We start from the raw sequence: 20,015 nt of genomic DNA on the forward strand, positions 1-20,015 counted from the left end.
CACAGGCAGGCCAGTCTCCAGAGCGTTTATTCTCTCCTAGTGGGGAGGGAATAGGGGTCCAGTGGTCTGAGGGGCACAGGCGCCTACGTGTACCACATGAAGCCATAGGTGGCACGGAGAATCTCCTCGTTCATGCGCAGCCCGTAGAGCTCGCCCATCGTGGGGGTCACCCAGCGCGTTGTGTGGAACACGGACTCGCCCACCTGCGGGGACAGAAGGGTATGGGTGGCGGTGCAGCTAACCCCTTAGGCCCAAGCAGCCTGCTGGGACCCCACCAGGCCTGGCAGCCACTGTGCCTACACCCAAAACTGCCTTCCCCTTCCGGCACTTGGCACCCACTACCCGTCTGCCCCAGGTTTTCTGTGGGAGGCTGCATTTCTGCAGTGGCCTAGACCCCCACCCTCCCTGCTGAGGACCCACCTTCCAATCCGGCACGTCCTTCATGATGATCGCCTCCTCCTCCAAGTTCTCCCGAAGCATCTGGAGAACCCTGCAGGGACAGGGTGGGAGGTGGGTGACAGGCCTGACCACCCTGAGGGGCCCCTGCCTAACAAACCTGCCAAACCTGTCCCTGCTCCACCTCCCCATCACCTCCTGCAGCTTTCAACCCTGCACATGCTGACCCCTCTTCTTTCCTTTCTTCCACTGGCAAACTCTTACTGTCCTCCTGCCCGGCCCCAATGCCCCCTCCTCCAGAAGCCCTTCCATTCTCCCTCCTTGGGTCTCTGCTGCAAATCAAGTTTGGGGCCCTCTCCAAGGACGATGGCATCCCCTGGAGCCACGTACAAGGTCATGGCTGTCGGTCCCCATGTGTGTTCTGGCCTTATCCCACGCTGCAGGCTGCAGCACTCAGGCCTGTAACCTCCCGACCCTAGCCCCAGCGGCACACCTCCGGTCCTTCTCTGCCTGCAACAGAGGCATCAGTGCAATGCGGGCCTCGAAGTCCTCGATCTGCAGGCGCCTGTGAAATCCCAAAACCAACACTCAGATCAGACCATGGTGGGATGGGGGGCAGATGATGAGGCCCTTGGACATGCATTACCCTGGAAAGGGGTTTGGGGCAGAGGCAAGCAAAGGGGAAGGGCTTGGGCAATGGGCTCTGCCCACCAGCAGCCTGAGACGGGGGATGGGGGGTGCATGCAGTTGACACAGGCGGCGTCAGTCCACAAGACTGCTGGCTTCACACTTTCTTTTCCGTTCAAAACTTTTTTTTAAATCCTAAAAATAGCCCGGGCCTGATGATTGCAGTGAACTGTGGGGAACGTTCATCATCGGGTTCTGGACTTTACAAAATTACATCCCTTTCACCGCAAAATAACCATGGTGGGGCAAGCATCATGGGCAGCTCCTTTCTTCTCCCTGCTTTTTGGCATCTCCAAGCCACCAGCTCCACCTGTGCTGGGCGGTGTGGGGAGAGCGATGCCCAGTGATGTGGCCCAGGGGGTAGCCTCCGGCCCTGTCCCCTCATCACTAGGAATCTCACAGCAGCACAAGGAAGGGTCTGGGTGAACTTCAGCCCCCACCTCAAGCCTCCCACCCCCTCCCCATCCCCCAGGACCCAGGGTAGCAGCCCCGCTCCAGACTGCTGCCCTCACCAGTCACACACCGTGGTTACTACTGGGTCCCTCTGGGAGACTGGGCCTGGTCTTGCCTGTCCAGTGTGGCGGCCCTAGCGTCCAGCACCCACCAGGTGCTCCTGAGTTCACTCAACAATGTTGAGCGCCCTCCACGTGCTAGGCCTTCTCCAGCACCGCCTGTGCTGGGGGTGGGCAAGCTCAAGGTGGGTGCTAAGGACACAGGACACAGAGTGGGAGAGGGTGGAGGGGCCCAGATCGTTGGGAGCCAATGAGAAGGAGCCACGTGGTGGGGCGTTGGGCAAGCTCAGAGGCGGCCAGAGTCCCAACCAAGTCTGTTGCAGACCTGGGTCCCTCAGGCCCTGTACGGCTGGCCCGGCCACTGTCTTGCATGATCTGCTTTTTAAGCCTTTGTATCATCATTACCTGGTCAAAACCCACAAAAAGACCAAAACCCACTAAGAGAGTGCATCACGGGCCTGTCCCTCCACCTCCACCTCTGCTATGCTAACGTGGACCCTCAGGTACCCAGTGGTGGAGGTCAAGGGCACCCAGTAAACATCTGGAGGCGAGCTTCTTGCTTACTAGTCAGTCATTCCTTGAGGGTAAAGCCCAGAAATGGACTTGCTGTGTCAGGGCCTGCACTCCCTGAGGCCTGAGGAGTTGACAAGGCGCCCGGAGGTACACTAAGTCCACAGGCACACGTCCCCACGCTCCCCTCCTCACCAGCGCAGGGCCTACCTGCGTTCGCGGTTCCATTTCATCATGCTCCAGTACCCAAAGAGCAAGGTCCCGATGCCCACGGCAAACATGCTGTAGCCTGTGGGGAGAGGGGGCGCTGCTCAGCACCTGCACGTGGGACAGGCCACCTTGTCCTTTCTTCTCCTGAAGCATAACCCGCTCGCTGTGCAAATACTCCAGTAACATGAATGAGGGAGAAGGCAAAAGCCCTCATGAACCCCCTGCCAGAGATGGCCAGTACCGTCTCTAATGCCTATTTGTTCAGACTACTTTTTTTTGTCTCTGTGGAAAGTCCACTGGCCCCCTCCCTTGGACACACCCTCCCCCGCAGCTGCAGCCCACTCTTTATCCCATTCACCCACTCTGCGGGCAGGGACACCAGGCTGCGAGGCTGCCACACCTCTGCCCCCACGCCAGGGTTCCTGGAAGGTACAGGCCGGGCAGAGACTATGAGAGGGCCTGAGGGCCTAAATGTTTACGGTTGGGTGGCCCTGGCCCTGCCACTGACTAGAAGGTTGTTTGGTTCCCTTCAGCCAGCTGGTCCCCATGGGGAAGGACAGTGTCCATGCTGGGTCCCAGCTCCATGGAGGTTGTGGCTGCCTGGGCCACCTCCCTGTGTGTTGCCCACAGGGGGCTGGATGGGGCTGCCAGAGGCAGGTAGTGCCCTGCAGGGGCTGCCCAGCCACCCCCTGGGCTCCCAGGTGCCGCTTCCTCCCGGCCCAGTGGGGTGGAGCCCCTTCCCGGGACCCCAGGAGGCAGAGGCTGAAATGAATATTTACTGACAACCCGTGGGCACCTGTGCTGTAATTCTGACAGGCCATGGGCCTGCTGGGGTCTTCAGGGAGGTCTGGACGCTTGGGGCCTGGCTGGGGCTGGCTCGTCCTGCACCACCTCATCTTTCAAGCCTCAGTCTCTCCTCTGGACAGAACTCGTGGTTGCTGGGATGAACTGACGAGCTCAGCCAGACCGAGCTCCATTTAACACCCAGTAAAGGACTGGCAAATGGTGGGTAAAGCCACTTCCTGGGACTCGTGGGGGGACAAAGTGGGGGCTCTTTCTTCTTCAGCTCGTCTCCAGCACAAGGCTCCTCTGGCACCTCTGCTGGACCCAGAGATAATGAGAAACTGGCTCAATTTTTTAATCCCTTTAGTTCAACCTGTTAAAAACATGAGCTCAGGGTAAGGCACGTCCACGTTATGGGGCACAAGGTAGCGAGGGCACCCTGGTTCCTGTGCTCAGAAGTAGGACCTCTCCTGAGAGGGCCGAGTGCCCAGGACCAGTCCCTAGTGCACCCACGGCTCTCCCACAATGGCTGACCACCTGCGTTGGGCACTCAACGTTCTTTCCATTGGGTGGGAGTGTTTCGTCAGAGCTGCCCGTTATTTGCAACAGCTGCAGAGAGGCCTGGGGCTGCTTCTTCCGACCCAGCCCCAGGGAAATGACTGAGAGACTGTCTTTGTGAGGACCTCTTGCCCTCAACATTGGGCACCCATGCGTGGGCCCATCTGTAAGATAAATTCCAAGACTAAGGTAAGGTGGCCTTTAAGATGATGCAGCTCTCATTCATCTATTCCTCATTGACAGTGGTGAGGCTGAGGCCCCAGGCCCTCAGGGGGTGTCTGTGCCTCCAGAGCTGCCAGTTTGGTGGGAGAGGCCAACGAGGGGCATGCCCAGAAGGGGGTGCGGGCCACATGTAAAGAAGACCTAAATGAATAGAAACGCATCCTGTGTTCATGGATCGGAACTTAACATTGTTCAGATGGCAGCACTCTCCAAACTGAGATACAGATTCAGCAGTGCCCATCAGAATCCCAACCTTCCCGTCCCAGTCCCACAGAAATTGACAAGCAGATCGTGAAATTCATATGGAAATGCAAGGGACCAGAATAGCTGAAACCATTCTGAAAAAGAAGAACAAAGTTGGAGGACTCTTCAAACTTAAAACGCAGCTGTGTGTACAAGACAGTGTGCCCTGGCATAAGGATAGACATGTACATTGATGGAACAGAGCTGAGAGTCCAGAAATAAACCCTCACATTTATGGTCAATTGATTTTGGACGAGGGTGCCAAGATAATTCAATGGGGAAAGAACAGTCTTTTCAGCAAATTGGACAACTGGATAGCCACATGCAAAAGAAGTGTGCTCCTTCCTCCCTCCATACACAAAAATTAACTCAAAATGGATCAAAGACCTCAATGTACTAAGAGCTAAAACATAAAACTCTTAGAAAACAGAGAAGTCATTCTCTGTGACCCTGGATAAGGCAATGGTTTCTTAGATATGACACCAGAAGCACAAGTGACAAAAGAAAAAATAGAATTGGACTTCGTTGAAATTTAAAACTTTTGTGCTGCAAATGACACCATCAACGAGCTGAAAAGACAACCCACGGACTGGAAGAAAGTATTTGCAGATCATATACCTGATAAGGGAATGGTATCCAAAATATATAAAGAACTCTTAAAACTCAATAATAAAATGATTAACCACCCAATTAAAAATGCATAAAGGATTTGAATAGAAATTTCTTCAAGGAAGCTATACAAATGGCCAATAAACACATGAAAAGATGTTCAACATTGTTAGTCCCTAGGGAAATGCAAATCAAAGCCACACTAGATACCACCTCACACCTACCAGGATGGCTAAAAATTTTTTAAATGGAAAGTAATTAGTGTTGTCCAGATGCAGAGAAATTCGAACTCCCGTACATTGCAGGTGGGAACGAAAATGGTACAGCCAATTTGGGAAGTCTGGCAGTTCCTCACAATGTTAAATGTGGAGTTACCATATGACCGAGCAACTCTACTCCACCTAAGAGAAAGGAAACATATGTTCACACAGAAACCTGTACAGGAATGTTCACAGCAGCACTGTTCGTAACAGCCAAAAGGTGGAGACAACTCAAATGTCCAACAAGTGGTAAATGGACACACAAAATGTGGTCCATCCATACAAGAATATTATTCAGCCATAAAAAAGAATGAAGCACTGAAATACTACAACATAAGCATTAAAAACGTGCTGAGAAGTCACACAAAAAGGACACAGAGTGAATGACGCCATTTATATGAGAGGCAAATCCATAGAGACAGAAAGCAAATTAGTGGTTGTCAGGGGCTGGGAGAGAATGTGGAGTGACTGCTAACGGGTAGAGCATTTCTTTTTGGGGTGATGAAAATGTTGTAAATTTAGATCATGGCGATAGTTGCACAACTGTGAATAGACTAAAAATTGGTGATCTGTACACATGAAATGGGTGAACTGTATGGTATGGCATGTGCATCTCAATAAAAATGTTAAAGATACCAGAAAAAAAGAAAGGGCCACTCGCTGGGTGCAGGTGGGAGTGGAGAGAGGAGAGCTGGGGGTGAGAGATAAAGGGAAAAGGTGGGGGTAGCAGTCACTTTGGTAGCAGCGTGGATTAAAGGCGGCCTGAGCCAGCTTGGCATGTTCTGGGATGTTGGCGCTGAGTGGGCCAGGCAGAGAAAAGGGAAGTGGGTGCCAGGCTTGGGGCCACGGTGCCTTGACAAGAGCAAGACTGATTGGGAGAGAGCAGCTGTGGATAAGGCTGGAGGACAGAGGATGAGGGCAGGGTGCAAGACAGACTGTAGGGCCTTTGCATTTACTGTTCCCTCTGCCTGGGGAAATCCTTTTCAGAGAGGTCCTTTCGCCCATTCTGGCTAAAGCAAGCCCCAGTTATCCTGGGCCTCGGCACTGACCACGATGGGAAATTATGGAGTGGTGTGTCTGTCTCCTCAGCTAAACAGTGAGCTCCGCAGGACACAGCCCAGCACCACGGATGCACTCAACAATTACTAAATGCAGGTACATAAACAAAGACCACATCCCAGAAAGGAGTGTGGTCTTATATTCCTCACCCCTCTGCAACCAGGAAAGACTGGGGTGGGTCTGTCTGTGATGCAATGAAAGTTGGTGTCAAGGGCTGTGATGAGAGACCCAACCCCAATCGGTGGTATTTGAGGCACACGGGAGGCACTGCTGTATTATTAACTGGAAGAGGACCAGGATATGGGCGACATTTGTGACTTAAAAATGAAAGAGATGCTGACTGTGGGAAGCCCAGGGAGACCCAAGGGCTAGGGTCCTTCTGCAGCCTGGTCTGCAGCCTGGTCACAGAACTATCCATGTATTAACAGACCTCATGCCACACACCCGAGGAGTGCACTGACCTGGGTGTTAAGAAGAGACTCAGATCGCTTTATATTTGTTGAATCTAGGAATGAGTCTAGAGTCGAGTGCCCATGTGGTGCCAAATCTAGTCTGTAACCTGTTTTTGTACGTCCCTCGGGCTAAGAACACTTTCAGGTTTGCAAAGTTGTAAAAAAAGCAGCAATAGTGGATAAAGACCATCTGGCAGAGAAAGCATGAAATATTTATCTGGCTCTTTACAGAAAAAGTTTGCCAACCTTTGTTCTGGATTACAAAAAAGCCAAGAAGGGGCGGGGGAAGACCTGAGTTTTCATCTGACAATAACTTTTCTACTGTCTGAATTATAACTTTTTTTTTTGAAACTATGCCCATGAATTTTTTTGCTTTTTAATTGAGGCATAATTTGCATAACATGCGCAGGGTTAAATGTAAAGTTCAATGACTTGCAGCAAAGTACTCATTCTTAACTCGTTTTGCATTTTTTATATTTCTCTGTTATCCTTGGGTGCAGAGTATGGGCGCTTTTTACTTTCTCACTTACATTTTTTTGTGTTGAACCCAATAAAAAAATTTAAAACGTTACTTAGAACCCCTGACAATTTTAAGAACACATAATTCTAGGATAGCCTGAAGTTGGGGGAGGAACCACTGCACATAACGTCTTTTTTTTTTTTTTTTTCAAAACATCTTTTAAATTCCCTCGGTATTCCGGGCTTCGGCCCCAGCTTTGCTCTGGGTGGCCCTGTGGGGAGGTCGCATCCTCTCTCGGGCCTCAGTTTCCCCACCTGTGAAACCGAAACGTGGCGGAAGGCTCGCGGCGCGGGCTAAATTAACCTCAGTTTCATCAATTGTAAAATGGGAATAATTAACGGGACCGACCTCATGGGCTGTTCCAAGGAGGCAAAGGGCTTAGTAAATGCTGGACAAACTGCAGCAGTTGTCGTTATTGTTAGTACTGAAGCTGTTGGGGATCCTGGAACTCCGCCTCCCGTCATATGGAGAGAGAAACTGAGGCCCGCTAGACTCCCCGGCGTCCCGACCCCGCCGCGGCGCCCAGAAGGCCCAGACCCTGACACCCCGGCGCAGGGCGACACTGACCCGACAGTCCCCGACGGGGAAGGTTCCGCTTGTAGTCGATAGGGCCGTAGCCCCCCAGCGGGGGCATGTCCTGCTTCACCTTCGACGCCGCCATGCTTACAGACCCTGCACTTCCGGTCGCGAGAGGAAGTTACGCAACGGCGACCAACGCCATGATGAGTGTGGCGGAAGCTGCCGCGCCGGTCTCGGACCCGGCTGCAAAACCTAGGGCGCTGGTGCACTTACCTACCCCAGTGCGTGGGAGAGCTCGGATAGCTGGGCCCGCGATCGACTGCACGCCCCCAGCTGCGGCCGTAGAGTCCTTATTTTCTCTTCTCCCACATGGGGCGTGGCTCAGTCGGTGTCAAAGCCTGCAGCCCGTCCGGTCGCCAGAGTCCTTGCACCAAAGGACCACCCATTCACCTTCCCTCTGGGGCGATGTGCAGGCCAGTTAGAAACCTCAGGCTCCCGAGGGAGCCAGGTCTCTTCCCCATTTTCTCCCCCTCGGGGGGCCCTGTGGGCAGCCCAGGGCTCCACAGGGTCAGGGCTGAGTACACGAAGTTGGGGGACGGCTGCTACTCAGATTCGGACTCATGAGGAGCCGCCCCAATCCCAGGCACGGCTTCCACTCCCGGTGGTGGTCGGGACGCCTTGCTAGTGTCCTCTCATCGGGAACTGGACCATTCAGAGTTATTATGAGTCACAAAGCCCTAGGGCCTTGGGGGGCACCACGGGGCGGGGTCTGGGCCCCCACCCCCCACCCCGAGGCGGGGTGACGCTCGCGGTCACTTCACAAGGCAGAAATTGTTACCTAGGCAATAAAGGGCACCGCGGCGGTGGGGGTCCGGGAGTGGGCACATGGGGGTGCGGGTGTGCAGGTGCCAAGCGCCATGGGTTAGGCCCGAGATCGGAGTCCGGCCGCCCACCGACAGCAGCCGCCTCCTGCTCCCCACGAGCCCCAGGCGCCACCATGTCGGGCGACAAACTTCTGAGCGAACTCGGCTATAAGCTGGGCCGCACGATAGGCGAGGGCAGTTACTCCAAGGTGAAGGTGGCCACGTCCAAGAAATACAAGGGCACGGTGGCCATCAAGGTGGTGGACCGGCGGCGCGCGCCGCCAGACTTCGTTAACAAGTTCCTGCCACGCGAGTTGTCCATCCTTCGGGGCGTGCGGCACCCGCACATCGTGCACGTCTTCGAGTTCATCGAGGTGTGCAACGGGAAGCTGTACATCGTGATGGAGGCGGCCGCCACCGACCTACTGCAGGCCGTGCAGCGAAACGGGCACATCCCCGGGGGGCAGGCGCGCGACCTCTTCGCGCAGATCGCCGGTGCTGTGCGCTACCTGCACGACCACCACCTGGTGCACCGCGACCTGAAGTGCGAAAACGTGCTGCTGAGCCCTGATGAACGCCACGTCAAGCTCACCGACTTCGGCTTCGGCCGTCAGGCGCATGGCTACCCCGACCTGAGCACCACCTACTGCGGCTCGGCCGCCTACGCGTCGCCCGAGGTACTCCTCGGCATCCCCTACGACCCCAAGAAGTACGACGTATGGAGCCTGGGTGTCGTGCTCTACGTCATGGTCACCGGGTGCATGCCCTTCGACGACTCCGACATCGCCGGCCTGCCCCGGCGTCAGAAGCGCGGCGTTCTCTACCCCGATGGCCTCGAGCTGTCTGAGCGCTGCAAGACCCTAATAGCCGACTTACTGCAGTTCAGCCCGTCGGCCAGGCCCTCCGCGAGCCAAGTAGCGCGCAACTGCTGGCTGCGTTCGGGGGACTCCGGCTAGAAGCCGGGGTTCCCACCATTCCCGCCGCCCCGAGCACTGCGCAAGCGCAGCGCACGCGCAAGAAGCGCGCTTCCGGAGTTCCGCGAAGCCGCCGCGCGCCGTTGCGCACGCGCCCTTTCCCCTTTTCCACTTCGACGCCGAAGGCGGCAGTCGCCCCCGTTTAGAATTCAGCTCGTCCGCCACGATCCCAAGAGCAGAAGGGCGCGTGCGCTTCCTCGGTTCCCCGAGAGAAGGCCCCGGGAAGGGGCTGGACGAGAGGAGAAGGAAACGTTGCCCCCGTGCGGAATGAGCGACCGCTACGCGGCGGGCAGTGGCTGCTTGGAGAAGCTGCTGGCGAGCGGACGCGCGCGGAGGGCGTCTGTCCACAGCCAGCCGCGCATGCCGGTGAGGGACGGCGCGCTCCAGGCGCTGCCCCCCTTGGAACTTGCAATAAACTCGCTCTTTCTCGCACCTGGCTCTAGCGACGGCCCCCTTTTACGGAGCTGGGGGGAGGGGATCGCTCCCCGGGAGAAGGCAGGCGCGGGCGCCCCATTTTAGAGAAAGGCTTGTGGAGGTTCTTGCTACAGGTCTGAAAAGGGAGTTGGAAAGATTCGAACCCAGACCTTTCGGGCTCCCCATCTTGGGCAGACTCGAAGGGGCTTTGGAGTCGTCCCCGGCGTCGTAATGGTCCTGGGAATGGAGGTGCTGGACTAGGGAGCAAGAACCCCAGCACCCTTCTGGTGTTTAAGGATGGAACAGCAAGGGGCGGGGGCCGCCTGTCCCTACAGAAACAGCATTTGCAAAAGAGGAAATTGATGCCCACACCGGTATCACTTGCCCAAGAACAGCCAGGATTTGCACCCAGATATGTCTGAAGTGGGGTGGGAAGGTGGTGGAAGCTCTCCCTAGTGAGGGTCCCTTCCTTGGTGAGGGGGAGAGTCGAGGGTGGGGCATTTGTCTGACGGGTTCATTCTGTACTCTGTCATTCATGCATTTTTTTGAGCGCCTGCTGTGCGTGCCAGGCTCTGGGACTCAGCCAAATGGCTTGGATTCATCCCTGCTGTCAGTGGAAGGGAGCAAGTGAAAAGTAAAATAAAAGAATGGAGTGAAAATAAAATAATTGTAGGTTGTTGCTAAATGCCAGGTGGGGGTGAGCAAGGAGGGACTGAAGGGAACGACATTTGAGCTGAGCCGGGAAGGAATCAAACACTGGAAACAGCAAAAGCAGTGTTCCAAGTGTTCCCAAGACAAGATGGAGCTGGTGTGTTTGAGTAACGCTAGGAACTCCTGTAGCTGGAATGGAGGGGGAAAGGAGGTGGAGAGGTAAAAGGTGTGTGTCTGGTATCTGGAGAGAGACCCCACAGGGTCTGGGGGAGATTGGGGGTTATTTTGCCTGTGATGAGGTTACTAGGTTTGGTGACAGTGGCTGTTGTCATTTGGGGTGTATGGGAAACACCTCCCTAGGCCCTTATCCTACCTGCCTCCACCCGAGCCCCACAGTACCTGAGGAGGGTGGTCATTTATGGGTCTGACCATACCCCACCCCTGCTCCCTCACCCTCCATGGCTCTCAGGTGCCCTGGGGATTATGTGCCACCTCTCCCCTCACTCCCTTCAAATAGGCTGTGGCCCCAACCCCCTCATTTTGCAGAGGAAGAAACAGGCTAAGAAAGGGGAAATGACTTGCTCACTCAGAATAAAACCCACATCCTTTTCCCCTTGCCCCCAAAGTCCAGCCACACTACTCTCCTTTGTCCTCAACCTGCCTTGCTTGGTCTCACCTCCGAGGCTTTGCACAGGCTGCTCCCACTCCCTGCACCACTTTTCCCCTCCCTTCACGCAAGACTTGGCCTAAAAAGGTCACCTCCCATGATACCCCATTCTTTCCCTCCTCACCCTTGTCTCAAGGTGTGATCCCAATGCCTGGGGCCCAGGCTAGTCATGGCCACTGGGGAGGCTGGAGGCAGAGATGCCCCAATAACAAGAAACAGCAAAATACATAAATAAATAAAAGCACCTAGGAAAACAGGGTGATGTTTACTGCACATTGGAATTCAACAAAGTGCTTACAAGTCTCATTTTTGTGAATAAAATTTTGAAACATTGTGTCAACCTCTGAAAACAAATATTCACCAGAAATTGTTCATTTCGGAGGCAGCCGGGTGGCTCCCACCCTCTGTGCTTAGAATCTACACCTGCAACATCATGTCCTGCAGCAGACACCCAATGCCATGCCAATCCAGAAAAGCCCACCACTCTGGGATGGAGGCTGGTGATGACTAGGAGCCAGGCCAATGGGCAAAACCCACTGCATTCTCACTGCACTCCCCCAGCGCTGTGGGTAAACGGGCCACAAAGCCCCAGGTTCTGGTGGAAATGGAGGCCCAGAAGCAAGGCTGCGGAACCCAGTTGGGAGAAAACTAAATACCCATGACAAGTGAGGCCTGAAAGAAGCCCAAGAAGCAGGTGTCCTCTCCTTTGCTTCCCCGTTAACAAAGGGTCACCCTGCTGTCCCTTCCCAAGTTTCCAAGCTGCCCCAAAGCCGCGACAAAAACGTGGGATACCAGGGCTGAGGGGACGGAAAAAAAAAATACAGCCAACACATCATCCATTTCTTTATTGTCCTTCAGATTCTAAAACTTCCTCATGACACAATGTATAGCCATTGATTCCAGCGTCTTTGTTTACTGGAACTTCTGTTCCGGTTTGGTGGGAGATTTTTTTTTAAACATTTATTATCAAAGACTTAGAGTCACAATAAATACAAGTGACAATCTCCTCCCCCCAACCAAAACAAACCACCTCCCAAATATCCTACACTAGTGTGACTATTATACTTTCTTTGTTAAGGATTATAAAACTTTAGCTGTCCTTTAAAAAAAAAAAAAAAGCTCAGTCCAAGTTCTTTAGGCAAACGCCATGTGCAGCATAACTAGGCATCAAAGAAAAACCCTACGGCAGAGCAGCAAGGACTGTCTTTCCCATTATTTACACCCCTGTGATGATAATGTATTATTTATATAGAAAACTCCTCCCCGTGTCTCTCCGCCCACAGGAGAGTGACTTGTGGGACACAGGAGCCACAGGATGCAGCAGGGGTGTACTGTCGCCTCTTTCATTCCCTCTGCACTGGAGTGAGCTTTTGCTTCCTGAAGATCTTATAGTACAGACAGGACCAGAGCCGCGCCCCGCCCCCCGCCCCCACGGGAAAGGCCACTCTTGACCTTGTCAAAGGTGTGGGTCCCAACAGTACACATGGGACACTGAGGACTGGAGTCCCCATGACATGGTCAGGATGGCCAGAGCCGTGGGCAGCTCCAAGTGGACGCACAGTTATCTGTGCGAGCATCCACGTGCACTCGGGCCCACACAGGCAGCCACTTCAGATGGGGAAGTGAGCTTGGTGAACCCCACACCCGAGTCCACAGAACAGCTGACGTTTTGAATAGTTTCCAGTTGCCATCGGGGGTTCCTGTCACAGATTCCCGGGCAGTTACAATTGTCATTTGGGACTGGGGGCTCCCACATTCTCTGGTTCTCCTGGGAACCAGATCCTCCTACAAACCTACAAACTGGGAACCTACAAACTCCCTGAACTGTAGCCAATTTTGAGGGGTGGGCTTTGGGGCTGGGAGAATACCCTTAATGTTACTATCCTTCCCGTATTCAGAGAGGTATTTAATGCCTTTTCTTGCAACATTATAAATTTCATCACAGAACCATGCACTTGAGGCTTATAGAAGTTACACTGCAAAGGGGAAATTAAAGGAAAAAAGGGGGGAGATAGAAGTTTTGAGACAGTAGAAATGAATAAAGATTAAGGCATCTCACCTTCTTGACCCCCTTTTAAAAAGCTACATTTATGTCACAGTATGTCCTACTATGGGAATGTTCCTGCAATGCTGAGCTGCAGGAGGCAGAGACAGGGTCAGGGCCCGGCCATCCCGTCCTCCGCCTGTGGTGGTCAGTTTGTACTGAACTCACAAGGCCTATTCAACAGCCTGGAGAAGTCTGGCCAGGTGAGGTGAGGAGAGGTGGTTCCTGAGCATAGTGGAGAGTGAGGTTCTGATGGGGACGGGGTTCGGGGCCAATGCAAGTGGCTCAGTTTGAGCCCTGGAGTCACAGACCCAGTCAACCCCCACGGGGGTGCAACAACCGTGGTGCATCCCCAGTGCAGAGGTGACCTTGGCCCAGACGCCTGAGTTGCTGCATAGGACTGAGGTCAGTTTGCAGGGGAGGCCAGCGGGCACTCCTTCTGGGAGGATTTGGAAAATTTGGCCCATGTCATTGAAAAGAGAGAGCTAACAGCTCAGAGTAGTATAAGACAGGTATTTATTTGCCAGGCACACAGAAAAATGAGAGGAATAGAAATGCTTGCATACTCTTGATTTTTTGGTGTAAAAACACACCCTTCCCCACTCCCCCACCCCTCCTGAAGGTCAATTTCCCCTTTCCCCCAAATCCCTGGATCTTGGAATGAAAGCCACCCTTCTCCTGCCCTCCCCTCCTCCTTCAGCCCATCTACATTATGTACTCAAAAGAAAAATCAATGAGAAATTTAGGGTTTTACACAACAAAAAATTAGAACGCTTTGGAAAACTAGTTCTACGGCATGTCAAAAATGTCCTCTAAACACTGATAGTCACACAACATGGGAGGGGGCGGCGGCGGTTAAATGAGCCTTTATTAGAATGTTGCAGCAGTGTATTCGAAGAAGGTGGCCCTATAAAATAAGGATTTTAAATTAAGTCCCTAACTGCATGGATAGGAAAACCAGGGCTGGGGCTGAAGTGAGGAGCAGCATACCCCATCTACACACGCGTGTGCGCGTACGCGTGACACCCTCACACCTGCACAGAGCTGGCCCATGTGCAGCACACACACAACAGCTTCTGCCTTTCCTCATGGACCGATTTTTAAGGAGTGGGAGAAACCAAAACACAACACAACTAAAAGCAGACCTGATCCTTTGTAAGACATTTCTGTAGACTCTAGGGGGGTTTAAAAAAAAAAAAAAAAAGTCTGAAGGCAAACCCTGGCAGCATGGCCCCGCTTTAAGGGAAGGTTCTAAACTAGACCCAAACATAAACCCTGAAGTCTGGGGGGGTGCAGGGGCGCCTCCCCACCCAGACACACCTGACAGAAGCACAGGCCAGGGCTTCGGATGTTGTCCATCAAAGTAAGTAGGAAAAGAAAAGGAAAGAATTTAATAAAATAAACCACCACAACAAAAACCACAACAGCCAGCCCCTCCCAACTTCCCGCTCAGGCTCTGGATGTTGCTGCTGATTCTCTCCTCCCTACTCTGTTGACGGTTCTCAGCTTCCAGGATCCCGGGCTCTCTGGCTGGGTCTGGGTTGCAGTTTGTTCTTCTGCTTAAGTGTGGAAGGTCGGGGGTCTCCGGGACGAGCAGCAGCAGAGGCCTTCTGCTGGAGCAAGGGCTGGGTGGTCAGAGGCCCACCCTCCAGGGCATGGGGGCCGTGCTTGGCAGGGAACCCTGGGTCTGCACGGTTTACATTAAACTCCATCATCGTGAGGTGATTAAAAAAAATCTGTCAACCTAGAGATTGCCATGAAGGAAGGCAGTCAAAGATTAGGAGGCTAAGACAGAGGGAAAAGCAAAAACAAAACAGAATGCTCCGCTCAACTTCAGAAGCCCCGGGCGCCACTGCCCGAGCATGTCACAGTGTCTAGGGTGAGCCGTCCATGTGCCCTTCGGGGGGCCGAAGGAGAGGGCGAGGAGCAGAACCAGCCCCCAAGGTCCACTTTTCTGCTGGTGTTGGGCAAACTAAAGGCAAAGAAAGGAAGAAAGCCCATGGGAAAGGTCCCCAGTAATAATCCTGGTCCACCTGTGAAGTGGTCCCCCCACGTCGATGAGACTTTGCAGCCAAGATCGGAACTCTCACTTCCGCAGCACGGCCGGCGCTTACTCGCCCTCTCGGGGAGCAGGGTGTCTTCCCGGGTGGAGGGTGGTGGGGCCAGGTGGGAGGGAGGAGGGAGCCTGTTCTCCACTGGGCCCGGCTCGCACTATTTCCACGTGGCCGACTGGGGGATGGAGCGTGGCGGGATCATGTCCAGGAGGTACTCCCGCTGGCGGTCCACAGCTGAGGAGGTCTTGTGCACCGCCAAGCTCGGGCTGACAAATGCAAGGGCCCCGCCTGCAACAGAACAGAGCAACAGGCCACAACAGCCCCAGTCAGGGGGAGGCACCTGGGAGGACCCCAGCCTCAGCTGGGCCCACTGAGCAAAGGTGGTTCAAATACCAGCCTTGAAGCTGAAGAGAATTTAATAACTCAATCGCTTTTACAATGTTCCCAGCCTCTGCCACGGTAACCTTACACGTGGGGCAATAATCAGAGATTCTGTCATCTACCAGAACTATGAAAACTGAGTTGTTTACTACAGTGCTATACAGAACACTGAAAAACTGCAAATGACTGAACTGTGCAACTGGGCAATCCAGTATGATGCAATACTATGCAGTCATTACAACTGATCCTGTCTGTCCTCAGTTTTTAATGATATGGTAACATTCTCTCATTAAAACATTAAGAGGGACACAGAATGCTAAATACAGCATGATCCCTCTGTAAGGCACTTCCTGTTTTTTATTATATATGTGCTGGCATTTACACACGTGTGACATGTGAGTGAAGAGGTGGAAGGGGGTTGGGGAGGAGAATCCTGAAGTGCAGCATTTGTTCTCCTGGGGTTGACAATGGCCACTGCCATTATCTTCTCTTTTTGTTTTCTCCAAATTTCCACGATGAACAAGTACCACTTTTTTGGGGGGGGTGGGGGGTGGGGGGGTGTGCTGCACGGTTTGCAGGATCTTAGTTCCCCGACCAGGAACTGAACCCAGGCCCCAGCAGTGAAAGCGCCGAGTCCTAACCATTGGACCGCCAGGGAATTCCCCAAGTATCACACACCCACACCCACCCTGCCCCCCACCGCCCCACCAGCCTCCAACCAGCACACTTAGGTTTTGGGCTGGCCTGCGGGAAAGGACTGCCCTGGAGTCTCAGCTGCAGCAGGGACCAGAGTCGCTGTGTTACTCAGAAGTATTTTTGGTGGGTTAATATATTTTGTGGAATAAATGTTCCAAAGTCAAATGCACCACAGAACCCTCCCTGTGCATCCAAGGCCAGCACTCCAGAAACCTGCTGCTAGGTCCCGCCCAGAAAGCCACCATCCAGAAACCCAGGGCAACCAGGAGTGCAAGCAGAACTCCTCTGAGAAATGCCCCTCTTAAGCCATGACACTTTCATATCTAATCCCACAAATCGTTGAACACAGCAACTATTTATTCCTTCATATTCTTTCAAACGTTACCCTTAGTACGAAGTTTTCACATGGTACTATCACTGTGCGTACACGCATACTCTCATATTTGACTTTTCCCACTTATCTCATGTACTTTCAAATTTCCCAGAAAAAGAACTTCTGACCAGTCTATGAGTTCTTAGCTGTAATCTTAAACATGCTGAACAAAAGTATCTCTGGTTTGTTTACAAATGCTCTCTGCTCTCCAGGAGGGCCAGATTCTTCTGCAGTTGGATGAACTCCCCCGAGCTCACTCTCCTCTAGAAGGCTCTGACATTTGGGCATGTTTATAACTCATGGTCAGCTGTGTGCACAGCCGGCTTCTGTGTTTTGTTTCCACCAACAACCCAGACTTCCCAGTTCTGACTAGTGAGATGGATCTCATGATGGTGCCTCTTCTTCCTAGAGCAACCCCGGGGTGGGGGTGAGGAGGGAGATGGGACACTTGGTCCAATTAGACCTCTCACCCAACTCCTCCTCTCAGCTCTTTGTGCCTACATTTCACTGTCCAATTACCGACGGACACAAGACATATTTAACTTTCATCCTAAGGCCAGCACATAAATAATAAAAAACAGGACAAATGGTATGGGGGATGACCCAAGGACAACCCAGGGAAGGTGGGGCTGTGGCAGACTGGGGGATGACCACCTGAGGGTCTCCACCTCCCCTGGTTGTTCCTCAAATGCCATCTCCTCAGAGGCCTTTGTTGCCTACCTCAGTTGAAATCTCAGCCCCCAAGGGTCCCCCTCCTCCTGCCTGCTTTCTCATTCTGTTTTGCACTTTGTACCATCTGACCTGTCTAAGCCAGAGGGGGTGGGAAGAGGGTGCCCAGAGAGCAGGGAATGAAGGACACTGGGTGAGCAAGAAATGAAGTCAGTGCGCCGCAAAAGGTATCAATACACTGTAACAGCAGAATCAGACATTCTCTATGGCAGGAAGGGAGAGGGGGTGAGTTGGCAAAATAAGCATCTATGCTCACAGGGTCCACTGACGGCGCGGGGGTGGGGGGCACTGCCTGAACGGGTTCTGTCCCCCATTTTGGGTCAAGAGCTGAGAGTCTGGGTATAGAGGGTGGAGACAGCGAGGGTGATTAGTATTTATCCAGGGCTGCCACTTGTTCAGGGCATCCTATTTAGTGAACAGAAGAGATGAAGCTGAAGAGTCTGAGGCAGCAGGTCTGCAGGTTCAGGGCCCTTTTGTGCCATTACCTGTGCGTGTGCACGTCTTGGTTAAAAATAAGGAAGGGATGGACCCAACCCCAGCGAGGTTCCTACTCCGAGCCCCATAGGGTCTGCCCACCTGTACTCAGGGGCGCCTTCTTCCAGTTGGAGGTGGCATTGCCCTTGCCAGCGCTCACGGCTCTCTCGGAATGTCTGCCGGTCCTGCTAACGAGGGCTGTGGCCGAGGCTGCATTCTGCAGTTTGGGTGACTGGCTGAACGTGTGCAGGATGCCTCGGGGCGTTGTGGCCGAGCCCCGGGACAGCTGGCTGGAGGCCTACAGTGGAGAGAGGGTGCAACAGCTCGTGTGGGGAAGGGGACAACAGAGGGCAAGATGCTCAGCGCAGCCGCTCCTTGCTCTGGCTGACCTCTTCCCACCCACACGGGATCCCTGAAGTCCAAAATCAGGAGACTAGGTAAGTTACACCGAGGCGGGAGGGTAGGAGGAAGGGAAAGAGAGAGAGAGACACACAGACAGACAGAGGCAGTGTGACAGTCGGCGACTGACGTGGTCACGGTCTGGGATGTGAGGGCCGGTTGGTGGTTCGGTGCAGGGGGCTCCCGGCACCGCAGTTCTGACCTGTAGCACAGCCCCGTTACTCCAGTCGCGGGCCTCTCCTGAGCGGAACGCCAACTTACGCCGGGGTTTTATGACCTACACAAACGGGGGTTGAAATCGAGGTCAGCACTGTCCAGAGTCTGGCCAAGGGTGACCTAGAGTGACCAAAGGGCAGCAGCTATGGCCACCTGAGGCCCAGTCCCCACAGGATAGGCATTTCCTGAGGGCAGCGCAGCCACCCACTACGTAGGGATCTTGAGAAGATGTGTTTATTAGTGAATTACAAATGACTTCCAAGGACACAAAAAATTGCCAACAGGGAGCTTTGGGTCTATAGCGGGTGGGAAAGCAAAGCATTATAAAAAAAAAAAAAAAAGCAGCCAAAAAAACTTGATTTCAAACTTGCTTCTCTCCTTAATTTAGCTAGAACATTTCTTCCAAACGCCCCTTTTGTATCTCAATGTGGCTTTCAGAAAAGTCCTTTTAAACAAGAAGTGCTTGTCAGCCGGCACACTGCGAGTGAAAGCTACAAAATCTAAAGAAACTGCAAATTAGTATTTTCACCACCAAACACCACCATTAAATGCAATTTAGATGCACAAGTTAACAACCAGGCAGATGATCACCGAGTGTGGGAGAGAATGTCTGAACATCCTGCCTGCTAGCGACAACTCCCTGCCAAAGGAACGAGGCCCCTCTCCTGGAAGGCGAGGCCACCCAGCCCATGCTCCCAGGCCACAGCTCTGGCTCCCATACCAGGACTCTCACCTGCTTCAGCGCAGGGTGTGGGGCGGCAGCAGGCTCGGCCTTGGCCTGCGCGGGGGCGGCGCCCTGCTGTAGGAGGCGCTGCTCGATCTCCTGCTCCTGCTGTAGCGCCTTCACGAAGGCGGCCTTCAGGCGGCTCGTATGCTCCACCTTGAGTGCCTTCTTCTGGTTGGACGCCATGCAGTTCTCGCACATGATGGCGCCGCCCTTCTCCTCCCGCCAGCGGCACGTGAAGTCCGTCTTGCACTGTGCACACATGTAGGGCTCCCGGGACAGCACAACGGCGGCTGACATCCTGCCCGCTGCAGGGAGAGATGGGTGTGCCGCACGTCAGAGGAACAGGAACACCACAGTAGGAGCCCGGACCACCCCCAGGTGGGATATGGATGAGGGCAGAGCAGGGGCAGCACCCTGGGCCATGTGGCCCAACTGGCATCAGGACACCAAAGCCTCAGTCAGTGTTCGTTAGGCAAACACATATTGGGTGCCAACTGTGTGCGGGCACTGGGCCAGCCTCGGGAGGCTTTGCTGGCAGAAGCAAAGTTGAAGCACTTTAGAAAACACTGTGAGTTAGGCACCCTTGATACCAACTCTCAAAGACATCAGTGCTGTCAGCTTGGCATCTCCCAGTCATCTTTCCTACCCACAGTGCAGACATTTCCAACCCTCCCGTACTGCGTCACCAGTGGAGAGGAGATGGTGACCACTCGAGGCCCCACCTTGTGGTGACCGGCACCCTTGCTAGTGGGTGAGTTAGCAGAGGACTAGTCATCTAGGCGAGTGCTTATGCCGACAGGCACTGTGCCTGGT

General features: G+C 53.7%; 3 protein-coding genes across 14 annotated transcripts in view; 1 reads left to right on the plus strand and 2 right to left on the minus strand.

Annotated features, from left to right (window-relative positions):
* Window positions 1-9: 9 nt before the first annotated feature.
* NDUFA13 (NADH:ubiquinone oxidoreductase subunit A13) lies at window positions 10-7,725 on the minus strand. Its single transcript, XM_068536640.1, has 5 exons — window positions 7,589-7,725; window positions 2,316-2,394; window positions 890-961; window positions 421-490; window positions 10-203 (listed from the first exon to the last, which is right to left on the minus strand). The coding sequence occupies exons 1-5, from the start codon at window positions 7,680-7,682 to the stop codon at window positions 84-86; spliced, it is 435 nt and encodes a 144-aa protein (XP_068392741.1). The 5' UTR covers window positions 7,683-7,725; the 3' UTR covers window positions 10-83.
* Window positions 7,726-8,272: 547 nt separating this feature from the next.
* TSSK6 (testis specific serine kinase 6) lies at window positions 8,273-9,384 on the plus strand. The gene has a single exon (XM_068536638.1). The coding sequence runs from the start codon at window positions 8,538-8,540 to the stop codon at window positions 9,357-9,359; it is 822 nt and encodes a 273-aa protein (XP_068392739.1). The 5' UTR covers window positions 8,273-8,537; the 3' UTR covers window positions 9,360-9,384.
* A 2,555-nt stretch (window positions 9,385-11,939) lies between these two features.
* Window positions 11,940-20,015, minus strand: part of GATAD2A (GATA zinc finger domain containing 2A) — a 101,765-nt gene continuing 93,689 nt past the window's right edge. For 8 of the 12 annotated variants that reach the window (XM_068536642.1, XM_068536650.1, XM_068536649.1 and 5 more), the window contains 4 exons: window positions 19,209-19,507; window positions 18,390-18,536; window positions 17,963-18,158; window positions 11,940-15,495 (listed from right to left, as the gene is read on the minus strand). In XM_068536642.1, coding sequence (XP_068392743.1) covers window positions 15,365-15,495; window positions 17,963-18,158; window positions 18,390-18,536; window positions 19,209-19,507 — 773 coding nt within the window. In that variant the 3' untranslated portion in view covers window positions 11,940-15,364. The remainder of the gene's footprint in view (window positions 15,496-17,962; window positions 18,159-18,389; window positions 18,537-19,208; window positions 19,508-20,015) is intronic. The other 4 variants (XM_068536652.1, XM_068536648.1, XM_068536653.1 and 1 more) reach the window with 2 other exon arrangements.

Source organism: Eschrichtius robustus, chromosome 2 (assembly GCF_028021215.1).
Source record: "Eschrichtius robustus isolate mEscRob2 chromosome 2, mEscRob2.pri, whole genome shotgun sequence".
Lineage (NCBI taxonomy): Eukaryota > Metazoa > Chordata > Mammalia > Artiodactyla > Eschrichtiidae > Eschrichtius > Eschrichtius robustus.